Source organism: Tursiops truncatus, chromosome 1 (genome assembly GCF_011762595.2).
Source record: "Tursiops truncatus isolate mTurTru1 chromosome 1, mTurTru1.mat.Y, whole genome shotgun sequence".
NCBI lineage: Eukaryota > Metazoa > Chordata > Mammalia > Artiodactyla > Delphinidae > Tursiops > Tursiops truncatus.
This window is the reverse complement of record NC_047034.1, coordinates 40,049,101-40,068,433: the sequence shown is the minus strand read 5'-3', so window position 1 is coordinate 40,068,433 and position 19,333 is coordinate 40,049,101. Positions and strand designations below refer to the sequence as shown.

The window sequence follows — 19,333 nt, the reverse complement described above, 5'->3', positions numbered from 1 at the left end:
TAATTGAGAGGACAGAGTGGGGAGTGATTAATTTCAACTAAGGATATTAGGGAAGACTTGAACAAGTAGATGTCATATGAATTAAGCCTTGAAAGACAGGGTAGAATTTCAGTATTGAGGAAGGATCATTTGAACCTGAAGGACCACTTTTATGAAAGACAGGAAAGCAGAAATGTACCTGTTATGTTGGAAGAATGATAAGTAGCCCACTGTGGCTGGTTGAGGTAAAGGGAGATTAGAAGGTAGTTTGTAGCTCGATCATGGGGGATATCAAATGTCAGGCTGAGGAACTTTGGCTTCATTCTGTAGGTAATGAGATCTTAAAATTTTGAAGTAGTGACCATGCTCTAACTTTTGTTGTAGCTATTATTGTTATTTAAATATGTCTATTATGTACCAAACTTTGTTGAAGGCTTGTATATACATCTTTCACTGTTTACAATAACCCTAACTAGTGAAATTTGTATTCCTCTTATAGTCATGAAGAAATTAAGCCTCAGAGAGATAAAATAACTTGTTCACACACACTGAGTCAGTCAAGGGCAAACTGACCTTAAACTCTGGGTCTGTCAGACCCTAAAGACATGATTATCCTTCCTAACACACTGAAAGCTACATGGTTGTAGCGTGAAGGATGGATTAATGGGCCCATCTTTTCAAGAGATTGGAATTAGGGAGACATTTATGTTGTAGTAGAGAGAATGAAAGGGAGCTAAATAGATGGGTATTAGAGACTTGACAAAAGTAGAAATGACTAGGTTTAGCAACCTGTTGGCTATGTTAGTTAGAGGACTTCTGGGTTTCTAGTTTTGATGGCTGGGATATTAGGGATGTGATTAACCGGCCTGAATAGAAACTCTGAGACCAACTGATATTTAGATTTCTGTTGAGAAATAAGAGAAAATTAGAAGCCTCCTCCCCACTTCAGTGTGCTGAAGTCACCTAGGGCACCTTTTTTAAACTGCAAACTTTCGGTAACCCAAACACCAGGAAAAAAAAAAGGTTAATTCATTAAGTTTGGGATGGATAGGGCCCAAGAATCTATATTTTAATTAGCATCCTAGGAGATGCCATTATGGGTAAGTTTACAAACCACACTTTAGAAGCAGTTCTTGAAAAGTAATGAAAGTGCAGTAATATGACATTCAGTTTGGCATTTATTTGGCCTTTTCAGCATTATTCCTTATGATGTTCATCTCAAGTCTTAGACTGAATAGTCTTAGATTAAAATGAGCGTTTAATGTACCATCCTGTCTTATTATTTTAGTTTTAAACATGGCACACTTGCAGATCTTAATATGGGATTCAATGTCATGTGTTTCTTATTAAGAAAAATGTCATGCCTACAAAAAACCCTTTTCCTTGATTTTTCCTAGTAACTTGTAGAGAGTTACTTTCTTTAAAGCTTCACTTCATATGAACCTTCAGTATGTAACTGGTCCATCTTCTATTCAATATGCAGATCGCTCTGAATTGTATGGTGAAGTTGGCCAAGGGTAGGCCCCATCTCAGCCAGTCTGTAGTTGAGACCTTGTTGACTCAGTTGCACAGTGCTCAGGACGCTGCCCGGATCCTGATGTGCCACTGCCTGGCCGCCATTGCCATGCAGCTGCCTGTGTTGGGCGATGGAATGCTCGGTGACCTCATGGAGCTCTACAAGGTGATCGGACGATCAGCCACAGACAAGCAACAAGAACTTCTGGTAAGGAGCCACCTTTTGAACCTGCTGTGGAAGAATAGGATCTGGTCTAGTGGGAATTACTTTCAGAATTCCACAGGTTAAAGTAATTAGCTGAGACCAAGAGCATGCTGAAGTCAAAATAGGGCTGGGACCTGGAGCTTTTTACCATTTCCTCTTTTGGTATAGAAAGCCCTATTTAGTTCACATGTAAAACTGCTTTCTTCCTAAGCCCTGTCATATCAGCTTAGTGTAGCCAAAGCCTTCAATCTGATATTTTTGTTTTATTACAAAGGACAAAATGAAAATGAAGGTTTTTTTCTTTTTTATACAAGACAAATAAATAATGAACCAAACCGTGTATTGTACTTCCAAAAATGTAAGTTAACGACCTAGTGATATCAATGACCATAAATTAACCCAATTCCTCTTTGCCAATCCAGGACCTCTTTAGCTGTTTAGGATCCAGTTTAGGTTTCAGTACAGTCCGGGGGCTGGGAAAGGTACATGCTTAGAAAAAAAACAGAAGGTGTGGAAGCTGTATAATAATGTTTAGTTGAAAGTTCTCCAGGGCTGAGAGTAGACTACGTTCTAAATATGCGTAAATTATATGTAAGCTTTAAAGTAGCACTCCATATTGTTTGTGGTCATCTGGCTTTATGGCTTGGGAAAAAAACTTAGTGAAATTACTTACTCAAGCCCATTTTATGTTTAATCCTGCAGGGGGCATTGTGTAAAAGATTGCCCCCATTTCATCATTTGCTATCAGTAAAGGTTACCCAGATGACTAAGTGGCAGTGGTCGTGGGAATCAGGCAGTTACCACAGTATGTATGGATCCTTGTGTGTATCAGCTTTGGAATACTGAGAAGCAGTTAGCCAAGTTTATTTTTCATTGAAGCAGCATTTTCAATTAATGTTTTTTATTGCTTTTTTCTTAGTACTACTTTAAAGCAACTTTAAATTATGAAACATAATATTCAAAAACACATAAGGAATAATATGATGAAAGCTTTTGCATCCATCACCTAGGTTAAGAAAAAAGTGTTACTAGTACACTTGACTTGTACCCCGCTGTGTATCTCTCTGATAGTGTCGTCTTCCTTCCTATCAGGATAGGTAACCACTCTCCCAAATTTGGTGTTTGTCATTCCCATGCATGTTGTTACATATTTACTACCTTAGTATATATCCTAAGTGATATGCAATATTTTTGGCATATTGTTAACTTTGTGTTCTCATACTGCATGTAATCTTTTGCATTTTGCCTATTTTTGCCTGTTTTGTATGAATCGTCTATACTGATAAGTGTATTTCTAGTTTATCCACTTCACTGCTCTATAGTATTTCATTGTGTGATTATATCATAGTTTATCCATATTTATGGGCATTGTTTCTAATTATTTGCTGTTATACACAATGCTCTGAGCAAAGGAATAAAGTGGAAATTTTATAAATGTCAAAGGAAGACAAATTTTGTTCTTTTTTGATAGGCTCTAATTAGTTTTTAACGCTTTTGGGTAAAGTTATCTTTGACATTGCATAGAGTTAATGATTTTCTTGACTTTCTTACTTCTTGCTTGATGTTAGGTGAGCTTGGCCACTGTGATTTTTGTAGCCAGTCAGAAAGCACTGTCTCCTGAAGTAAAGGCAGTAATTAAGCAGCAGCTTGAAAGCGTCTCCAACGGATGGACTGTATACCGAATTGCCAGACAGGCATCCCGAATGGTACGTAGTATCCTTCTATGTGAACTGGGTTGGTGAAAATGGCAGATTACGAACCTTAGGTTGTGTGATTGTTACTCCTAGTCAAAACTAAAGATGAAGGTAGAAGTACGTTTTAGTCATGCGATTAAAAGATGATGGAGGAAAGGACCTAATTTTTAACATATGCACAGAGAATGGTATATATGTTATTATGGGGAAGTTCCATGGGAATTCCAAAAATATGAGCTCTTTCTGGCTGTAGGTTGTTAGCAGCCCTTTCATTTTGTCCTGTGCTCCCGTAAGCACAGCTCCCTCCTACCCACGTTTATATTCTCCCCTTTCAGTACACCATGTCGTTCTTCCCTTTCCCTCTCCAACTTTATCATTCTTATGTGGAAACGGGAAAGTTTTAGTCTTCTGTTCCCTCTCAACCATATGGAAATCCTAACGATTTTTATTTACTTTTGTTTGAGAGGAAATATAGAGCTTGGATAGTATAGAAATTCTTTGGGGATAAGTCCAGAGAACAAAATTTGAGAAGCATTATTCTAGGTGATTGAAGCACATGTTCACATTTTACAGTGTTTCTCAAATGGGAGAAGAAGCACTATTGACAGGATATTTCTTTATTATACCCAACTGTCCCAAGCATCCAAGCACTGCAAGACAGTGAGCATCCCTCGCCCCCATGCATTAAAAGGCATTCACATCCTCCCACAGCTACCCTTCCCTCAGTCGTTTCCAGAGGGCGCAGTGCTCCTCTTGGTAATCGCTTGATGGAACTTAACTGGAGTTCTCCCCACCCCACTAAATAGCTCATACAAAATGACATACAATAAATATTTATACTTTCTATATTTTGAACTAAAGTTCTAGACATGGGTTATAGTTACTTCCATTCATTTTCTCTTTGGAACTGTTTTGGTAAAGAATTTCAGTCATTATGTTACATAAAAGCAGCTCAGCATGTTTTCTCTGAAGAAATACTTAGACTGAGTCTCACAGAGTTATAATGTGAGGAATGATTGTTAAAACTTATCCAAGGTTTGGGTTTCTCTTTTAGCTGCTACATCAACTAATTCAAGTGTAAGAACCTCATTATCCTCCCCCCCCTTTTTTTTCTTAGGGTAATCACGACATGGCCAGAGAGCTTTATCAGAGTTTGCTGACTCAAGTTGCCTCAGAACATTTCTACTTCTGGCTGAATAGTTTGAAAGAGTTCTCACATGCAGAACAGTGTCTCACTGGGTTGCAAGAGGAGAATTATAGTTCAGCACTTTCTTGCATTGCTGAGTCTTTAAAATTCTACCACAAAGGGATTGCTTCCTTAACAGTAAGTTCTCTTAATTCTCCTTTGGTGATGATGACTTGTGTGACAATGGTCTCTCTTTTCTTTTGGGGCTTATCCTCTTTTAACCTTGAAAAACCTGCTGATATATATGTATTTGGCAGTATTACAGTAATAAATAGGACATGGAAGTAGATCATTAACCCCGCCCCCACTTTTTAACATTCATAGATTGGTGAACATTTATCATTTTGTTTTTATCAAGTATCAGGTACACATGTGAAGAGGATTGCTGAATCCATGCAGGAAGGATAAAGTGGAGATAGGGTCCTCCCTTTCCAGATTCCTGTTAGTAAGACTACAGCCTGGGTGACTGCTACCGTCAAACATAAACCCTCCACCCCATCTCATACCTGGCAACTACTCACTAGGAAACTAGAGTTTCTTGCTTTGTAAATAAAGAAGAAATTATGAGGGATGCTAATGTCTCACCTTTTATCCCACTGTGATATCCTCCTATTCCAAATTAACAGTCAGCCAGCTACTATTCCCTTTTTTTTTTTTCCCCAAGAAAGAAAGGGTGTGGCAGAGAGAGCAGATCCTTAACATTTCCTTGAAACTAGTTATATTCCTAAGAATCTGTTCCCTAAAATGTGCATTTTCTGTATTAATGCAAGGACTTTTTCCCCTTAAGAGTAAAGAGTTTATGTAATCAGCATTAAACATGTTTAAAATATTGTCACGTGACTTTAAAAATTGTATATATTTAGATGGGGCCATAAAACTTTTGCTACCTGTTTTTTTTTTTTTTGCGGTACGTGGACCTCTCACTGTTGTGGTCTCTCCCGTTGCGGAGCACAGGCTCCGGACGCGCAGGCTTAGCGGCCATGGCTCACCAGCCCAGCCGCTCCACGGCATGTGGGATCCTCCCGGACTGGGGCACAAACCCGTGTCCGCTGCATCGGCAGGCGGACTGTCAACCACTTGCGCCACCAGGGAAGCCCTACCTGTTTTATATTTATCACATAATCTAAAATATTTTTAATGGTGGGCCATGCAAAGAGAAATGTTTCAAAGTAGAACAAAGAATAAACAGATGTCACAAAAGAGACAGACTATTCAGATTACTGTGGGTACATATCTTTTGAAGAATGATTTATTGATTAACTGCCATTTTAAAACAGGAATATAGGAATGGCTGCCCTCCATTTTAAGGGGTAGCACTGACTGCAGTGATTCTCTCCTCTTGATTATCTTAGGAAAAGATTGTTGTTACCTATATCAGGCTAATAAATACCTTAGAAAATGAAAAAGTACAGTTATTGCCTCTGATCAGTAGGGTAATTTCATTTTCTAGTTGATGTGGAACAGAAAATTGTTAATCATGCAGTACAGTAAATGGTAAGAACTGTGAAACAGGCTCACAAAACAATGAGGCAGATAGAATTAATATTATGAAAAATCCTGTTGAATATTTAATAGTCTTTTAATGATTTGTGTGTATGTGTGTTTAATGAGGCTTGGCAGTGATTAAGGACTGAATTCTGACGTAGGAAGAAAGTACCCAGGTGACAGAAGGCCCTTGTCTTAGTCTCCGTTCTGCCATTAACACAGGCAAGGGCAGGTTATTGGGCCTCAAATCACCTTTTGAAATGGAGTTCCTTTATTCAACACTGTAAGCACTTGCTATGTGCCAGACACTGCTTTGAGGATAAAAGGAAATCAGGAAATGATTCTCCACTTGAGCATAATCTGAAGGGGAAGGCAGTATGATCCATACAATCATTTGGAACTTCTCACATTTCTGATTGTACTATACTATCAGGGTTTTGTTTTGTTTTAAGGTTTTTAGAAAACCTGTTGATTTGACAAGTATGGATTTGACGGTAGCTTTCTGTCTTTTTAACGAAGATGATTTGAGCATGAATTGCCCTTTTACTCTCTGACACGTGAATGTTCTAATTTGAGGTTGTTAGCTATGAGGATTATCCTTTTACCTTCTTCAACCAAACTAAAGAGAAGTTAAAAATTCTGTGCTTGTGGGGCCGCTATGGCGATGTTTGGGTGCCTAATTTCCCAGTGCAGTGATTAATGATAGTTATCTTGCTTCTTAGAAATAAAAATTGTAAGAAGTGTTTGTATTAGTTTTCCATGCTGTGTAACAAATTACCACAAATTTAGTGGCTTAAAACAACACCCATTTATTATTTTACGGTTTCTATGAGTCAGAAGTCCAGGCATGACTTAACTGGGTCCTCTGCTCATGTTGTCACAAAGTTGCAATCAAGGTGTCAGCCAGGGCCAGTCTTGTCTGAGGCCTGGGCTCAGGGTCCTCTTCTAAATTCGTGTAGTTTTTGGCAGGATTTATTTCCTCACAGCCGTAAGACTTGTGGAAGCTTCAGGGCCTACAGGAGAATCTCTTACCTTCAAGACCCTCTTTTAATGGACTCACCTGATGAGGCGAGATCTACCCAGAATAATTTCCCTTTTGATTAATATAAAGTCAGCTCATTAGGGACCTAAATTACATCCTCAAAATCTATTACCTTTGTTGTATTCCATTAGATAGAAGCAAGTTACAGGTTCTACCCACACTTTAAGGGAGATATATAAGGTGTGGAGACTGGGGCGGGGGTGGGAGTGGTGGCATGAGTTAGAGGAACGATTTTAGCAATCTGCCTACAATGGTGGGTTTTAAATTTATTTTTTATTTTATTAAATATTGAATGGGTATGATATCTACATATATATTGTGTGAGGTATATAAAAATATCAAATATCCAAGTATACCTAGCACTCAGTTTAGGAAATGGGACATTACCATTTCCTTTAAAATTCATGTGTGCCCCTCCATGTTTGTATACCAGTTTCCACCTCACAAAGGTAACCACAATACTGAATCTTTTTTTTTTGTAAGTTTGTTTGATTATTTATTTATTTTTGGCTGTGTTGGTCTCCATTGCGGCGTGCGGCCTTCTCATTGCCGTGGCTTCTCTTGTTGTGGGGCACAGGCTCTAGGCGCGTGGGCTCAGTAGTTGTGGCACGTGGGCTCAGTAGTTGTGGTGCACAGGCTTAGTTGCTCTGCAGCATGTGGGATCTTCCCGGTCCAGGGCTTGAACCCGTGTGTCCTGCATTGGCAGGCGGACTCTTAACCACTAACCACTGCGCCACCAGGGAAGTCCCCATCCTGAACCTTGTATGTACCATTCCCTTGCCTTTCTTTACAATTTTAACATGCTTTTCTTTAACTGTTAAGGTATTGTTTTGTTGCTTGTTTTTGAATTTTATATAAAAAGGAATCATGTATTTTTCTTTGACTTGCTTTGGTTATCTAAATTATATTCCTAAGATTCATCCATCTTGTTGCATAAAGCTTTAGGTCAGTTTCACTGCTGTATACCCATGTATTATATGATTATACGTCAATTTATTTTCCCATTCTAATGTTGATGGAAATTTTGATTTTTCCAGTTTTTTGTTATTAAAACATTACTGCTGTGAACATTCTTGGACATATTTTGATGCACCTATGTAAAGGTTTCTCTGGGATACTGATTGTCAACTGGGGATGATTCTAGCTCCATTTGGCAATGTCTGGAGACATTTATGGTTATCACAACTCACCAAGGTGTTAGTGGCATTTAGTGGGTAAAGGCCAAAGATGCTGCTGAACATCCAGCAATGCACAAGACAACTCCCCTCAACAAAGAATTATTTGGTCCAAAATGTCACTAGTATACTGAGATTGAAAACCCTTCTCTAGGGCAGTACTCAGTCAGAACTATGTTTCTGCCCCCTGCTCCAATTTAAAAACGTGTGAGGATGTTTCTGTTTGGCCCAGTGATAGAGGGGTTGGAGGGACTGCTGTTGGCCTAATGCTCAGTGGCTGGAGACGCTTAATCTCCAGAAATGCTGAGGATACTCCTGCCCCTATTAAGAGATACTGATCTAAAATACTACCTTGGAGTGGAATTGCATAAGCTATATACATCTTCAATTGACTAGCTAATACCAGGAGTTTTTCCATAGTGGTTTTACAAATTTACAATCCTTCCAGTAGTGTATCTACATTTTCCCCCTCACTTGGTATGTTCTGGAAGTTATGATTGGAGTTTCCCAAATTACTAATACAATTAAACTTTATATATCTATATATTTGAGGTATGATTGATATATAACATTAGATTAGTTTCAGATGTGAAACACGACTTGATATTTGTATATATTGTGAAATCACTACAGTAAGTATGGTGACAGTTAACATCTGTCACATACATAGTTAGAAAATTTTTTTTTCTTGTGAAGAAGACTTTTAAGATCTACTCTTTTAGCAACTTTCAAATATTCAATATAATATTTTTAAAATTTATTTTTCTTCCAGTTTTACTGAGATATAATTGACATACAGCACTGTATAAATTTAAGGTGTACAACATAATGATTGACATACATACGTCATGAAATGATTACCATAATAGGGTTAGTGAACATCATCTCATATAAATACAACATTAAAGAGATAGAAAAAACAACTTTTCTTCTTGTGGTGAGAACTCAGGATTTTACTCTCTTAACAACTTTCATATATATCATACAGCAGTATTAGTTATCTTTATTGTGTTGTATTTATATCCTTATATCGTTATATCCTTAGGACTTACTTATAACTGGAATTCTGTACCGTTTGACTGCCTTCGTTCAGTTCTCCCTCCCAACCCCCACCCAACCTTCCACCTCTGGTAGCCACAAATTTGATCTACTCTTCTATGAATTTGTTTGTTCATTTGTTTATTTACATTTAATGACCTATGAAATTCAGTTTCTAATGCGCAGCATACCGATTCAGTATTTGTGTATATTTCAAAATGATACTATGATAAGTCTAGTTGTCATCTGTCACCATACAAAGATGTTATATAATTATTGGCTATATTCCCCATATGGTACATTACATACCTGTGGTTCATTTATTTTGTAACTGATAGTTTGTACCTCTTAATCTCCCTTAGCAGTTTCCTCTCCCCACCCTCTTCCCCTCTGGCAACCACCTCTTCTATCTGTGACTCTCTTTCTGTTTAGTTATGTTTGTTCATTTGTTTTGTTTTTTAGATTCCACATATAAGTTAAATCATACAGTATTTGTCTTCGTCTGTCTGATTTATTTTACTTAGCCTAATATCCTCTAGGTCCATCAGTGTTGTCACAAATGTCAAGATTTCATTCTTTTTTATGGCTAATATTCCATTGTGTGTGTGTGCGTGTGTGTGCATATATATATGTGTATGTGTGTATATATATATATATATATATATATATATATATATATATATATATATATGCCACATCTCCTTTATCCATTTTTCTCTTGATGGGGACTTAGGTGGCTTCTGTATCTTGGTTATTGTAAATAATACTGCAGTGAACATAGGGATGCATATGTCTTTTTTAATTAGTGTTTTTATTTTCTTTGGATAAAAATGCAGAAGTGGAATTGTTGGATCCTGTGGTAGTTCTGTTTTTAATTTTTTGAGGAACTTTCATACTGTTTTCCATAGTGACTGCACCAATTTATATTCCCACCAGAAGTGCACAAGTTTCCCTTTTCTCCACATCCTCTCCAACACTTGTTACCTGTGGTCTTTTTGATGGTAGCCATTCTGACAGGTGTGAGGTGATATCTCATTGTGGTTTTGATTTGCATTTCCCTGGATGAGCATCTTTCATGTGCCTTTTGACCGTTTGTGTGTCTTCCTTGGAAAAATGTCTATTTAGGTCCTCTGCCCATTTTTAATTGGATTTTTTGCTTTTTTTAATGTTGAGTTGTTTGAGTTCTCTGTATATTTTGTATATTAACCCCTTGTTAGGTATATTGTTTCCAAATATCCCATTCAGTAGGTAGCCTTTTTGTTTTGTTGATAGTTTCCTTTGCTGTGCAAAAGCTTTTTTAGTTTGATGTAGTCCCATTTGTTTATTTCTGCTTTTGTTTCCCTTGCCTGAGGAGGCATAACCAAAAAAATATTGCTAGGTAAGACAGAGGATACTTAGCTCAATAAGACAGTATTCTGTCAAAGAGTGTACTTCCTGTTTTCTTCTAGAAATTTTATGGTTTCAGGTCTTACATTTAAGTCTTTAGCCCATTTCGAGTTTATTTTTGTATGTAATGTGAAAAAGGAGTCCAATTTGATTCTTTTGCATGTAGCAGTCCAGTTTTCCTAACACTACTTATTGAAGATGCTGTGTTTTCCTCATTGTATATTATTGCCCCCTTTGTTGTAGATTAATTGACCATATACGTGTGGGTTTATTTCAAGGCTCTCTATTCTGTTCCATTCATCTGTGTGTCTGTTTTTGTGCCAAAACCATACCGTTTTGATTACTGTAGTTTTGTAGTAGAGTTTTAAATCAGGGAGTGTGATACGTCCACCTTTGTTCTTCTTTCTCAAGATTGTTTTGGCTATTTGGGGTCCTGTAAGGTTTCCATATGAATTTTAGAATTATGTGTTCTAGTTCTGTGAAAACTGCCATTTGATATTTTGATAGGGATTGCATTGAATTTGTAGATTGCCTTGGGTAGTATAGGCATTTTAACAATATTAATTCTTCCAAGCTATGAGCATAGCATATCTTTGCAGTTTTTGGTGTCATCTTCAGTTTCCTTTATTAATGTCTTACAGTTTTCTGAGTACAGGTCTTTTCCCTCCTTAGATTTATTCCCAGGTATTTTAAATTCTCTTTGATGTGATTATAAATGGTATTGTTTTCTTAATTTCTTTTTCTGATAGTTTGTTTTTTAGTGTATAGAAACAGAACAGATTTCTGTGTATTAATCTTGTATCCTGCAACTTTATTGAATTCATTGATGAGTTCCTGTAGTTTTTTGGTAGTGTCTTTAGGATTTTCTATATATAATATCGTATCATCGGCAAACAGGGACATTTTTACTTCTTCCTCTGCAATTTGGATTCCTTTTACTTCTTTTTCTTGCCTGATTGCTGTGGCTAGGACTTCTAGTACTATATTGGATAAAAGTGGTGAGAGTGGGCATCCTTGTCTTGTTCCTGATCTTAGAGGAAATGCTTTCAGCTTTCCACCATTGAGTGGAAAACAAGCTGTGGGCTTGTCATATATGACCTTTATTATGCTTAGGTATATTCCCTCTATACCCACTTTGTGGAGGGTTTTTATCATAAATGGATGTTGAATTATGTCAAAAAGCCTTTTCTGGATCTGTTGAGGTGATCTTATGGTTTTTATTCTTCAGTTTGTTAATATGGTGTATAACATTGATTTTTGAACCATTCTTGCGTCCCTGGCATAAACCTCACCTGATCATGGTGTATGATCCTCTTAATGTATTGTTGGATTCAGTTTGCTGATATTTTATTGAGGATTTCTGCATCTGTGTTCATCAGTGGTATTGGCCTGTAATTTTCTTTTTTTGTGGTATCTTTGTCTGGTTTTGGTATCAGGTGGTGCCAGCCTCATAGAATGAATTCAGAAGCATTCCTTCCTCTGCAGTTTGGAATAATTTGAGGAGGATAGGTGTTAATTCTCTTCAAAATGTTTGGTAAAATTCACCTGTGAAGTTATCTGGTGCTGGACTTTTGTTTGTCAGCAGTTTTTTAAATTACCCATTCAGTTGCATTACTGGTAATTGGTCTGTTCTTATTTTCTGTTTTTTCCTGATTCAGTCTTGGGCAATTGTACATTTCTAGGAATTTGTCCATTTCTTCTAGGTTGTCCCTTTTATTGTTGTATAATTGTTCATAGGAATATCTTATGATCCTTTATATTTCTATGGTGTGGGTTGTAACTTCTTTTTCATTTCTTATTTTATTGATTTGGGCCTTTCTTTTTTTTCTTGATGAGTCTGGTGAAAGGTTTGTCAATTTTGTTTATATTTTCAGAGAACCAGCTATTAGTTTCATTGATCTTTTCCATTGTTTTTTTAGTCTCTATTTCATTTATTTCTGCTCTGATCTTTTCCTTCTATGATTTCTTTTGTGTATGCCTTTTGAGAGTGGAGTCTCTATTTCCCACAGTCCTGTGGCTCACCCCAAAATAAGCCCTGCTGGCCTTCAAAGCCAAGCATTCTAGGGGCTCCCGGCTGGGAAGCCCAGTCCCGGCTGGGACTCAAAGCCCTTGCTTTTTGAGGAGAACCTCTGCAGTTTGTAATTAGGCTCCCATTTGTTGGTCACCAACCTGGGGTATGGATCTTGACTATACCATATTTCCACCCCTCCTACCCATCTCTCTGTGGTTCCTTCTTTACATCTCTAGCTGTAGAAGTTCTTTTCTGCTAGTCTTCGGGTCACTTTCATTGATATTTGCTCTGTAAATAGCTGTAATTTTGATGTGCCTGTGGGAGATGAGCTCAGGGTCCTTCTACTCTGCTATCTTTGCCTCTCCCTCACAATATAGTCACCATGCTGTGCATTACATCCCCATAACTCATTTATTTTATAGCTGTACTTTTTGACCCCATTCACCCATTTCATGCACTTCCCTACCCCCACCTCTGGCAACCATCTATCTGTTCTCTGTATCTATGAGCTTGGTTTTTGTTTTTAGATTCCACATATAAGTGAGATCATTCAGTAATTGTCTTTCTCTGTCTGACTTATTTCACTTAGCATAATACCATCTAGATCCATTTGTGTTGTTACAGATGGCAAGATTTTATTCTTTTTTATGGCTGAATAATACTCCATTTTGTGTATATATACCACATTTTCTTTATTTACGTATCAGTGGACATTTAGATTGTTTCCATATCTTGGCTATTGTAAATAGTGCTGCAGTGAATATGGAGGTGCAGATATCTTCTTGAGTTAGTATTATTGTTTTCTTCAGATAAATACCCAGAAGTGGAATTGAAGAACCATATGGTAGTTCTGTTTTTAATTTTTGAGGGACTTCCATACTGTTATCCATAGTGGCTGCACCAGTTTACATTTCTACCAGCAGTACACCAGGATTCCCTTTTTTCCACATCCTTGCCAACACTTGTTATTTCTTGTTTTTTGGATAATAGCCATTATAACAGGTGTGAGTTGACTTTTGTGCTTGTGGTTTTGATTTGCATTTCCCTGATGATTAGTGATGTTGAGCCTATAGGCCATCTGTATGTCTTTGGAAAAATGCCTATTCAAATCTCTGCCCATTTTTTAATTGGATTATTTGTTGTTGTTATTTTACTATTGACTTGTATGAGTTTTTAAATGTATTTTAGGTATTAACCCCTTACTAGATACATGATTTGCAAATATTTTCTCCCGTTCATTAGGTTGCCTTTTTATTTTGGATGTTCTAGATACCAATCTTTTGTAAGTTATATGAGTTGCAAATATTATCTTCTGATTTGTGGCTTCTTATCACTTTAAGAAATGTTTTCCCTTCAAGTCACTACCTTTACCTTTCTCTGTAGAAGGCACTTTTGATTTCTAAAGCTATAGATGAGTCTCGCCTTGTTTTTCATTATTATTTAAGGACTCATGCAGTATTATGCTTTTGATTCTAGCTTCTCTGCTCAGCTTTATATTCGTGTGATGCATTCATGCTTTTTGTTGCATATTGCAGTAGTTTGTTCATTTTCATTTCATTGTGATATTCTTTTGGATAACTGTTATAACAATCTGTTTATCCATTTTATTTTTGAGAAACATTTGAGTTATTTCCAGGTTGGGGCTATTTAGAATAATTTGACTTTGAACTTTCTTACGCACATCTTTTGATATAGGTGTGCCTATCTTCTGGATGGTAGTGCTGTGTCATAGATATACTAAGTTCAGCTCTAATAAATACTACCAAAAAGTTGCCTATGGTGGTTTCCAGTTTATACTACTATCAGTATAAATGCCTTTTGGGGTTCATAGTACTTCTGGGATATAAGGCTTGATGACTTTGATCAGTTATGGAACATTTGGCCATTATCTCTTCAGCCAATGCTTCTGTCCCTTTCTTCCTCATTTGGGACGTAGTGCACCCATGTTAATTCTTTTTACCATGACTCATATATCTCTTATATTCTTTTCTTCATTTTCCACCTTTTTATCTCTCCATACTTAACTCTAAATATTTTCTTCTGACCTATCTTCCATTTCCATAATTCTCACTTACATTGTGTCTAATCAGCATGTCAGACTCATTCATTAAGTTCTTAATTTCATTTATTGTGTTTTTCCAGTTCCAGAATTTCCATTTGGTTATTTTATATTCTGTAGTTCTTCTCCAGGACTCTCTATCTTGTCATTTAAGTTCTTTAACATATTGATTGTAGTTATCTTGAAATTCATATATGATAGTCTGTTATCTGGATCTGTTGTGGTTTGTGTCTTTGACCTTTTATCCCCGTTTTGGTTTGAGGAATTTTGTCTTTGTTGTATACTCAGTTATTTTTTTAGTTAGTTTTGGACAGTGTGTGTGAAAAATTACAATGATTATATCATCCTTGCTTTTGGCAGGCAGTTAGGCTAAGGGCAGATTACCCTAATCCAGCCAAGGATTGAACTGATTCAGAGCTAAGCTTCAGTCCTTGGAAGAGCCAGTATATTTTTGGTTTTCCTAACTCCTAGGGTATAGCCCTTTGAAGTTACAGCCAAAAGCCTGAAGTGTTTTCCACAGCCCTCTTAGTCTTATGAGACTGCTGAAAGCTCTGCTCAGCTTCTCAGAGTCCCAGGAGCAGCTTTCAAATTAGCAAGTAATCACCAGATGTCAGTCTTATCTTCTTGGATTGCCCATCTCTCCATGATTTTGGCTCCTTGTTGCCTTAGTAGCTCTTCGGTGCTTTTAGATAGATGTTCATAATATTTAACTCAGTTTTCCATTTGTTCTTAGCAGGAGGTCTGGTTTTAAACAGTTTAGTCTACTATTGCTTTAAGCTTGGCTTATTCTTTCAAAAACTGAGCTTGTATTAAGTGAAATAATCCAATTACAGGAAGACAAATATTATATGATTCCACTTAAATGAAAGTGGTCAGATTCATAAAAACAGAAAGTAGGGTGGTGGTTACTAGGGGCTTAAGGTCCATTGTTTGCACTGTGGTTCACTCTTGGTTGTCACATGTTCTTTACCACAATATATATAAATATTTTTAACTGAGTTTATTAAGTAGCTTTCCTTTCAGCCACATTGGGTTTTTTTAGCTGCTCCATGTAGAAAACAGAATATGTACCACAAGTCAGAAATTCAGTGAAGTAGCATTAAATGTGTGTTTAACACAGATTTACCTCTGTATGTTTAGACTTTTAAAAAAAAGAAAGAAAGAACAAGAATGAGGGAAAATAGCTATTTAAATAATGGGGACACAAAATAGCAGTTTAAATAGTGGGGACAGTTCTTCTCAATTAGCTTATACCCCGGGGCTCTCTGAGTTTGCTGTTCCTTCACCTGTGTTAAATTTACTGGAAGTAGTTCCTTCTTGAGGAATTTTCAGGGATAATTTTGACTGTATACAATTTTTGCTTTACCTGCTGACCTTGGAACCCATTTCCGTTTTAAGCTTTAGCCCCCATGTAAAGAAGAGTAAATAATATCCCTTTTATTTCTCATTGGCATTGTTCATAGCACTATAGTCTAAATTTTATTTTTATATGTTTTCTGTCTCTCATGGACGATATTACCTTTTTAAAGTCTTTGATTGACCTTTATCACAAGTTTATCTTTTCTGTGTTCTTTTTGAACATGCATACTATATCTAACATTGTTTTCCTCAGTATAACAGGATGTAAGATGCACAGTCACTTTCAAAGTTACCATCTTATATCATCAAATATTTCTTGTTAGTCAGAAATAACTTCAGAGTAGCAGTAAATCTTTTTCATTATAACTACATCTTGCTTCGCTTTCAGTTTTATAATGCATGTTAGGACAATATTGCAAATGATTTTTTTGTCTGGTAAGATGGTCTACACTGTATATAACTGTATATATATCATATATACCCACTTGTATCCCTGACCCTTCTAAAGTTATTGATAAGCAGTAAATAAAAAATAGCAAGTAGCAGCTTAAGGGGCAGAGAAAGGGGGAACTTATCTTCCTATAAGAGCAAATCAAATCTCCAAGAAATTAAAAACAATTGAAATAGTCTCTTTAATATCCCTAATCTGTGCTGTTTCATGATTAGAACAAAACATCCCAAAAGTTTGAAAACCACAGAATTCAATATATTGATTATAGTTATTACCTCTAGCTTATATAATTTTATATAGGTGTAACTTTTGCAATTTGAGAGGGATACTAGAGCAAGTGTATGTTCTTATAAAGGATACAGGAAGTGGCAAACTATTTCCTAGAGTAAAATATGAATTCCACCAAATAATAAAACTATAATTTGACACTTAAAACTAGAGAGAACTACACTAAGGTCAATACTTGGTCAGATGGATAATATTGTAACTTAATTCTAGAACCTCAAGTCACACACCAGGCTCTCCTCCTAAAAGAAGAGTGTGAAATACTATCTAAGAACGGCATCAGCATGTTTTAAGCGAGTCATGTCAGGGAAGAAAGTTAATTTCATTACACCTCCATTTATTGTTAAGTTAGCATTTTTTTTGTAAGTCAACTATACTTCGGTAAATTTTTAAAAATCTGAAAAAGAATATATATATGTATAACTGAATCACTTTGCTGTACACCTGCAACTAACACAACAGTGCAAATCAACTACACCTCAATTAAAAGATAACTGATATTAAAAAAAAAACTACTTTTCTAATAATACTAAGATGATCCTTGCCTTTTCAAGGGGACACAATGGTACATATATATATCACCATCTTTATCCATTCATCTGTTGATGGATACCTAGGTTGTTTTCATATCTTGACTATCGTAAATTATGCTGCCATGAACATTGAGGTGCATCTATCTTTTCAAATTAGTGTTTTTGTATTCCTTGGATAAATACTCAGATATGGAATAGCTGGATCATATATGGTAGTTCTAGTCTTAATTTTTTGAGGAGTCTCCTTACTGTTTTCCATACTGGCTGCTCCAATTTACATTCCACACAACTGTGATTTTTAATATTGTCTAGTGAAATGGGTCAACATTTGGAATAACTGCACAATTCAGTGAATGGTGGAGAACCTATATAAACACTTCTCCATTTTCCTGCTACACATCCCTGTGAGATCAAATTTTCTTAACAGACATCAACTAAAATAATATATTACAAGAGACTGAACACAGAAGCAGCTATGAGAATCCAGCTGCCTTTTATCAAGCTAGACATTAAAGAGATCTGCAAACATATGAAACAAGTCCCTTGTTCTCACTAATCATTTTTTGAAAATAATGATTTTTCATAAAATGTTATTTATTGTTGAGTAACATGGAGTCGGTTTCTTATTGTAAGTTTAAATGAATGAATAAAAATCTTTTAAAAACAATCTTTTAGTCTTAATTTCTAATATTGTGTATGTTTTCATGAACCCAAAGCCAGCTGCGAAGTGGGACAGGGCAGGCACTGGCTGGGAGAATTCAGGGTGATAAAAAGGGACTCATTCCAATCCCTCTAGGAGATGTAAGTCTAAACTTCCCAATTCCTCATTTTTAGGAATTTCTTTATCTTATACATTTAACCTCTTAAGTATTTCATAAGGTAGGAGGGGAGAGAAAGACAGCTAAAGAAATTGGGAAGCAAAGGAGTCTTAAAAATCACTGATACTGCCTCACACCCATGAGGGTATAGACCCAAAAGAACTGAAAGCAGGAACTCAGACAGGTATTTGTACATCCGTGTTCAGAGCAGCATTACTCACACTAGCCAAGGGGTGGAAACAACCCAAGTGTCCACTGAAAGGTGAATGGATGAACAAGATGTGGTCTATCCAGACTATGGAATATTATTCAACCTTTAAAAGAGAAGGAAGTCCTGTCACCTGCTACGGCATGGAGGAACGTTGAGGACGTTGTGGTTGGTAAAATAAGCAGGGGCCTCCGAGTAATGTTTAAATCAGATCACTCTTCATAGCAAACAATAAAGAGAAGTTGTATTCTGCTTCTTAGTTCCATTTCTCAGACCAGGAAGTGGATGCACAGCCTGGCTGGATGCTTCAGGCAGAGGTGGGCTTCATCTACCCACCACCCTGGACCCCCTACGCTGGTGGCAGCGATCAGAACAAAGTGAGCTCGGCCCTGCAAAAGCTCGTGTTGTCATTACTTTTGTAACTTAAACGAGAAACAGATTTTTACATACATGACATCACAGACCATGCCTCTTGACCGTTACCCAATATAGAAACTGGCCCGATCACGAAGCTGAAGCAGCAGCTGGTTTGGGAAAGTCGCTGGTTGCAAGCGAGCGGCTGGGTCACTGTCCCACTTGCAGCTGCGTGACCCGAGGAGGTCTGTTCTGGTCCTGCTCAAAAAAGTCGCCACCCGGCTCTTCTCGGGAGCAGCCAACTCCAGAACCTGTGGTCCATCTGAGGGGTGGGCAGCCATCATGGTGTGACCCACAACGAGACCAGGGAGAGGGGACTGCTGTGAAATAGCTGCGGAACGAAGCTTCGTGCCATCGACACAGCTGCACTGGGGCAGGTGGTTGGAACAAAGCTCTTTCACTGGCAAAGTTGTCCAAAGGCTGTGCAGTCAGGGGAGAGCCAGGAATCGTTGTCCTCTACCACGGTGTTTCGTACTCTTTTTTTTTTTTT

The 19,333-nt window shown here is 37.1% G+C and overlaps 1 protein-coding gene across 3 annotated transcripts in view; it reads left to right on the top strand.

The window, feature by feature from the left end:
- The window catches only part of INTS7 (integrator complex subunit 7), a 91,581-nt gene that overhangs the window by 46,452 nt on the left and 25,796 nt on the right, over positions 1–19,333 (top strand). For all 3 annotated transcript variants that reach the window (XM_019918500.3, XM_033853076.2, XM_073803043.1), the window contains 3 exons: positions 1,463–1,702; positions 3,268–3,405; positions 4,511–4,717. In XM_019918500.3, the coding sequence (XP_019774059.2) occupies positions 1,463–1,702; positions 3,268–3,405; positions 4,511–4,717 (585 nt within the window). The remainder of the gene's footprint in view (positions 1–1,462; positions 1,703–3,267; positions 3,406–4,510; positions 4,718–19,333) is intronic.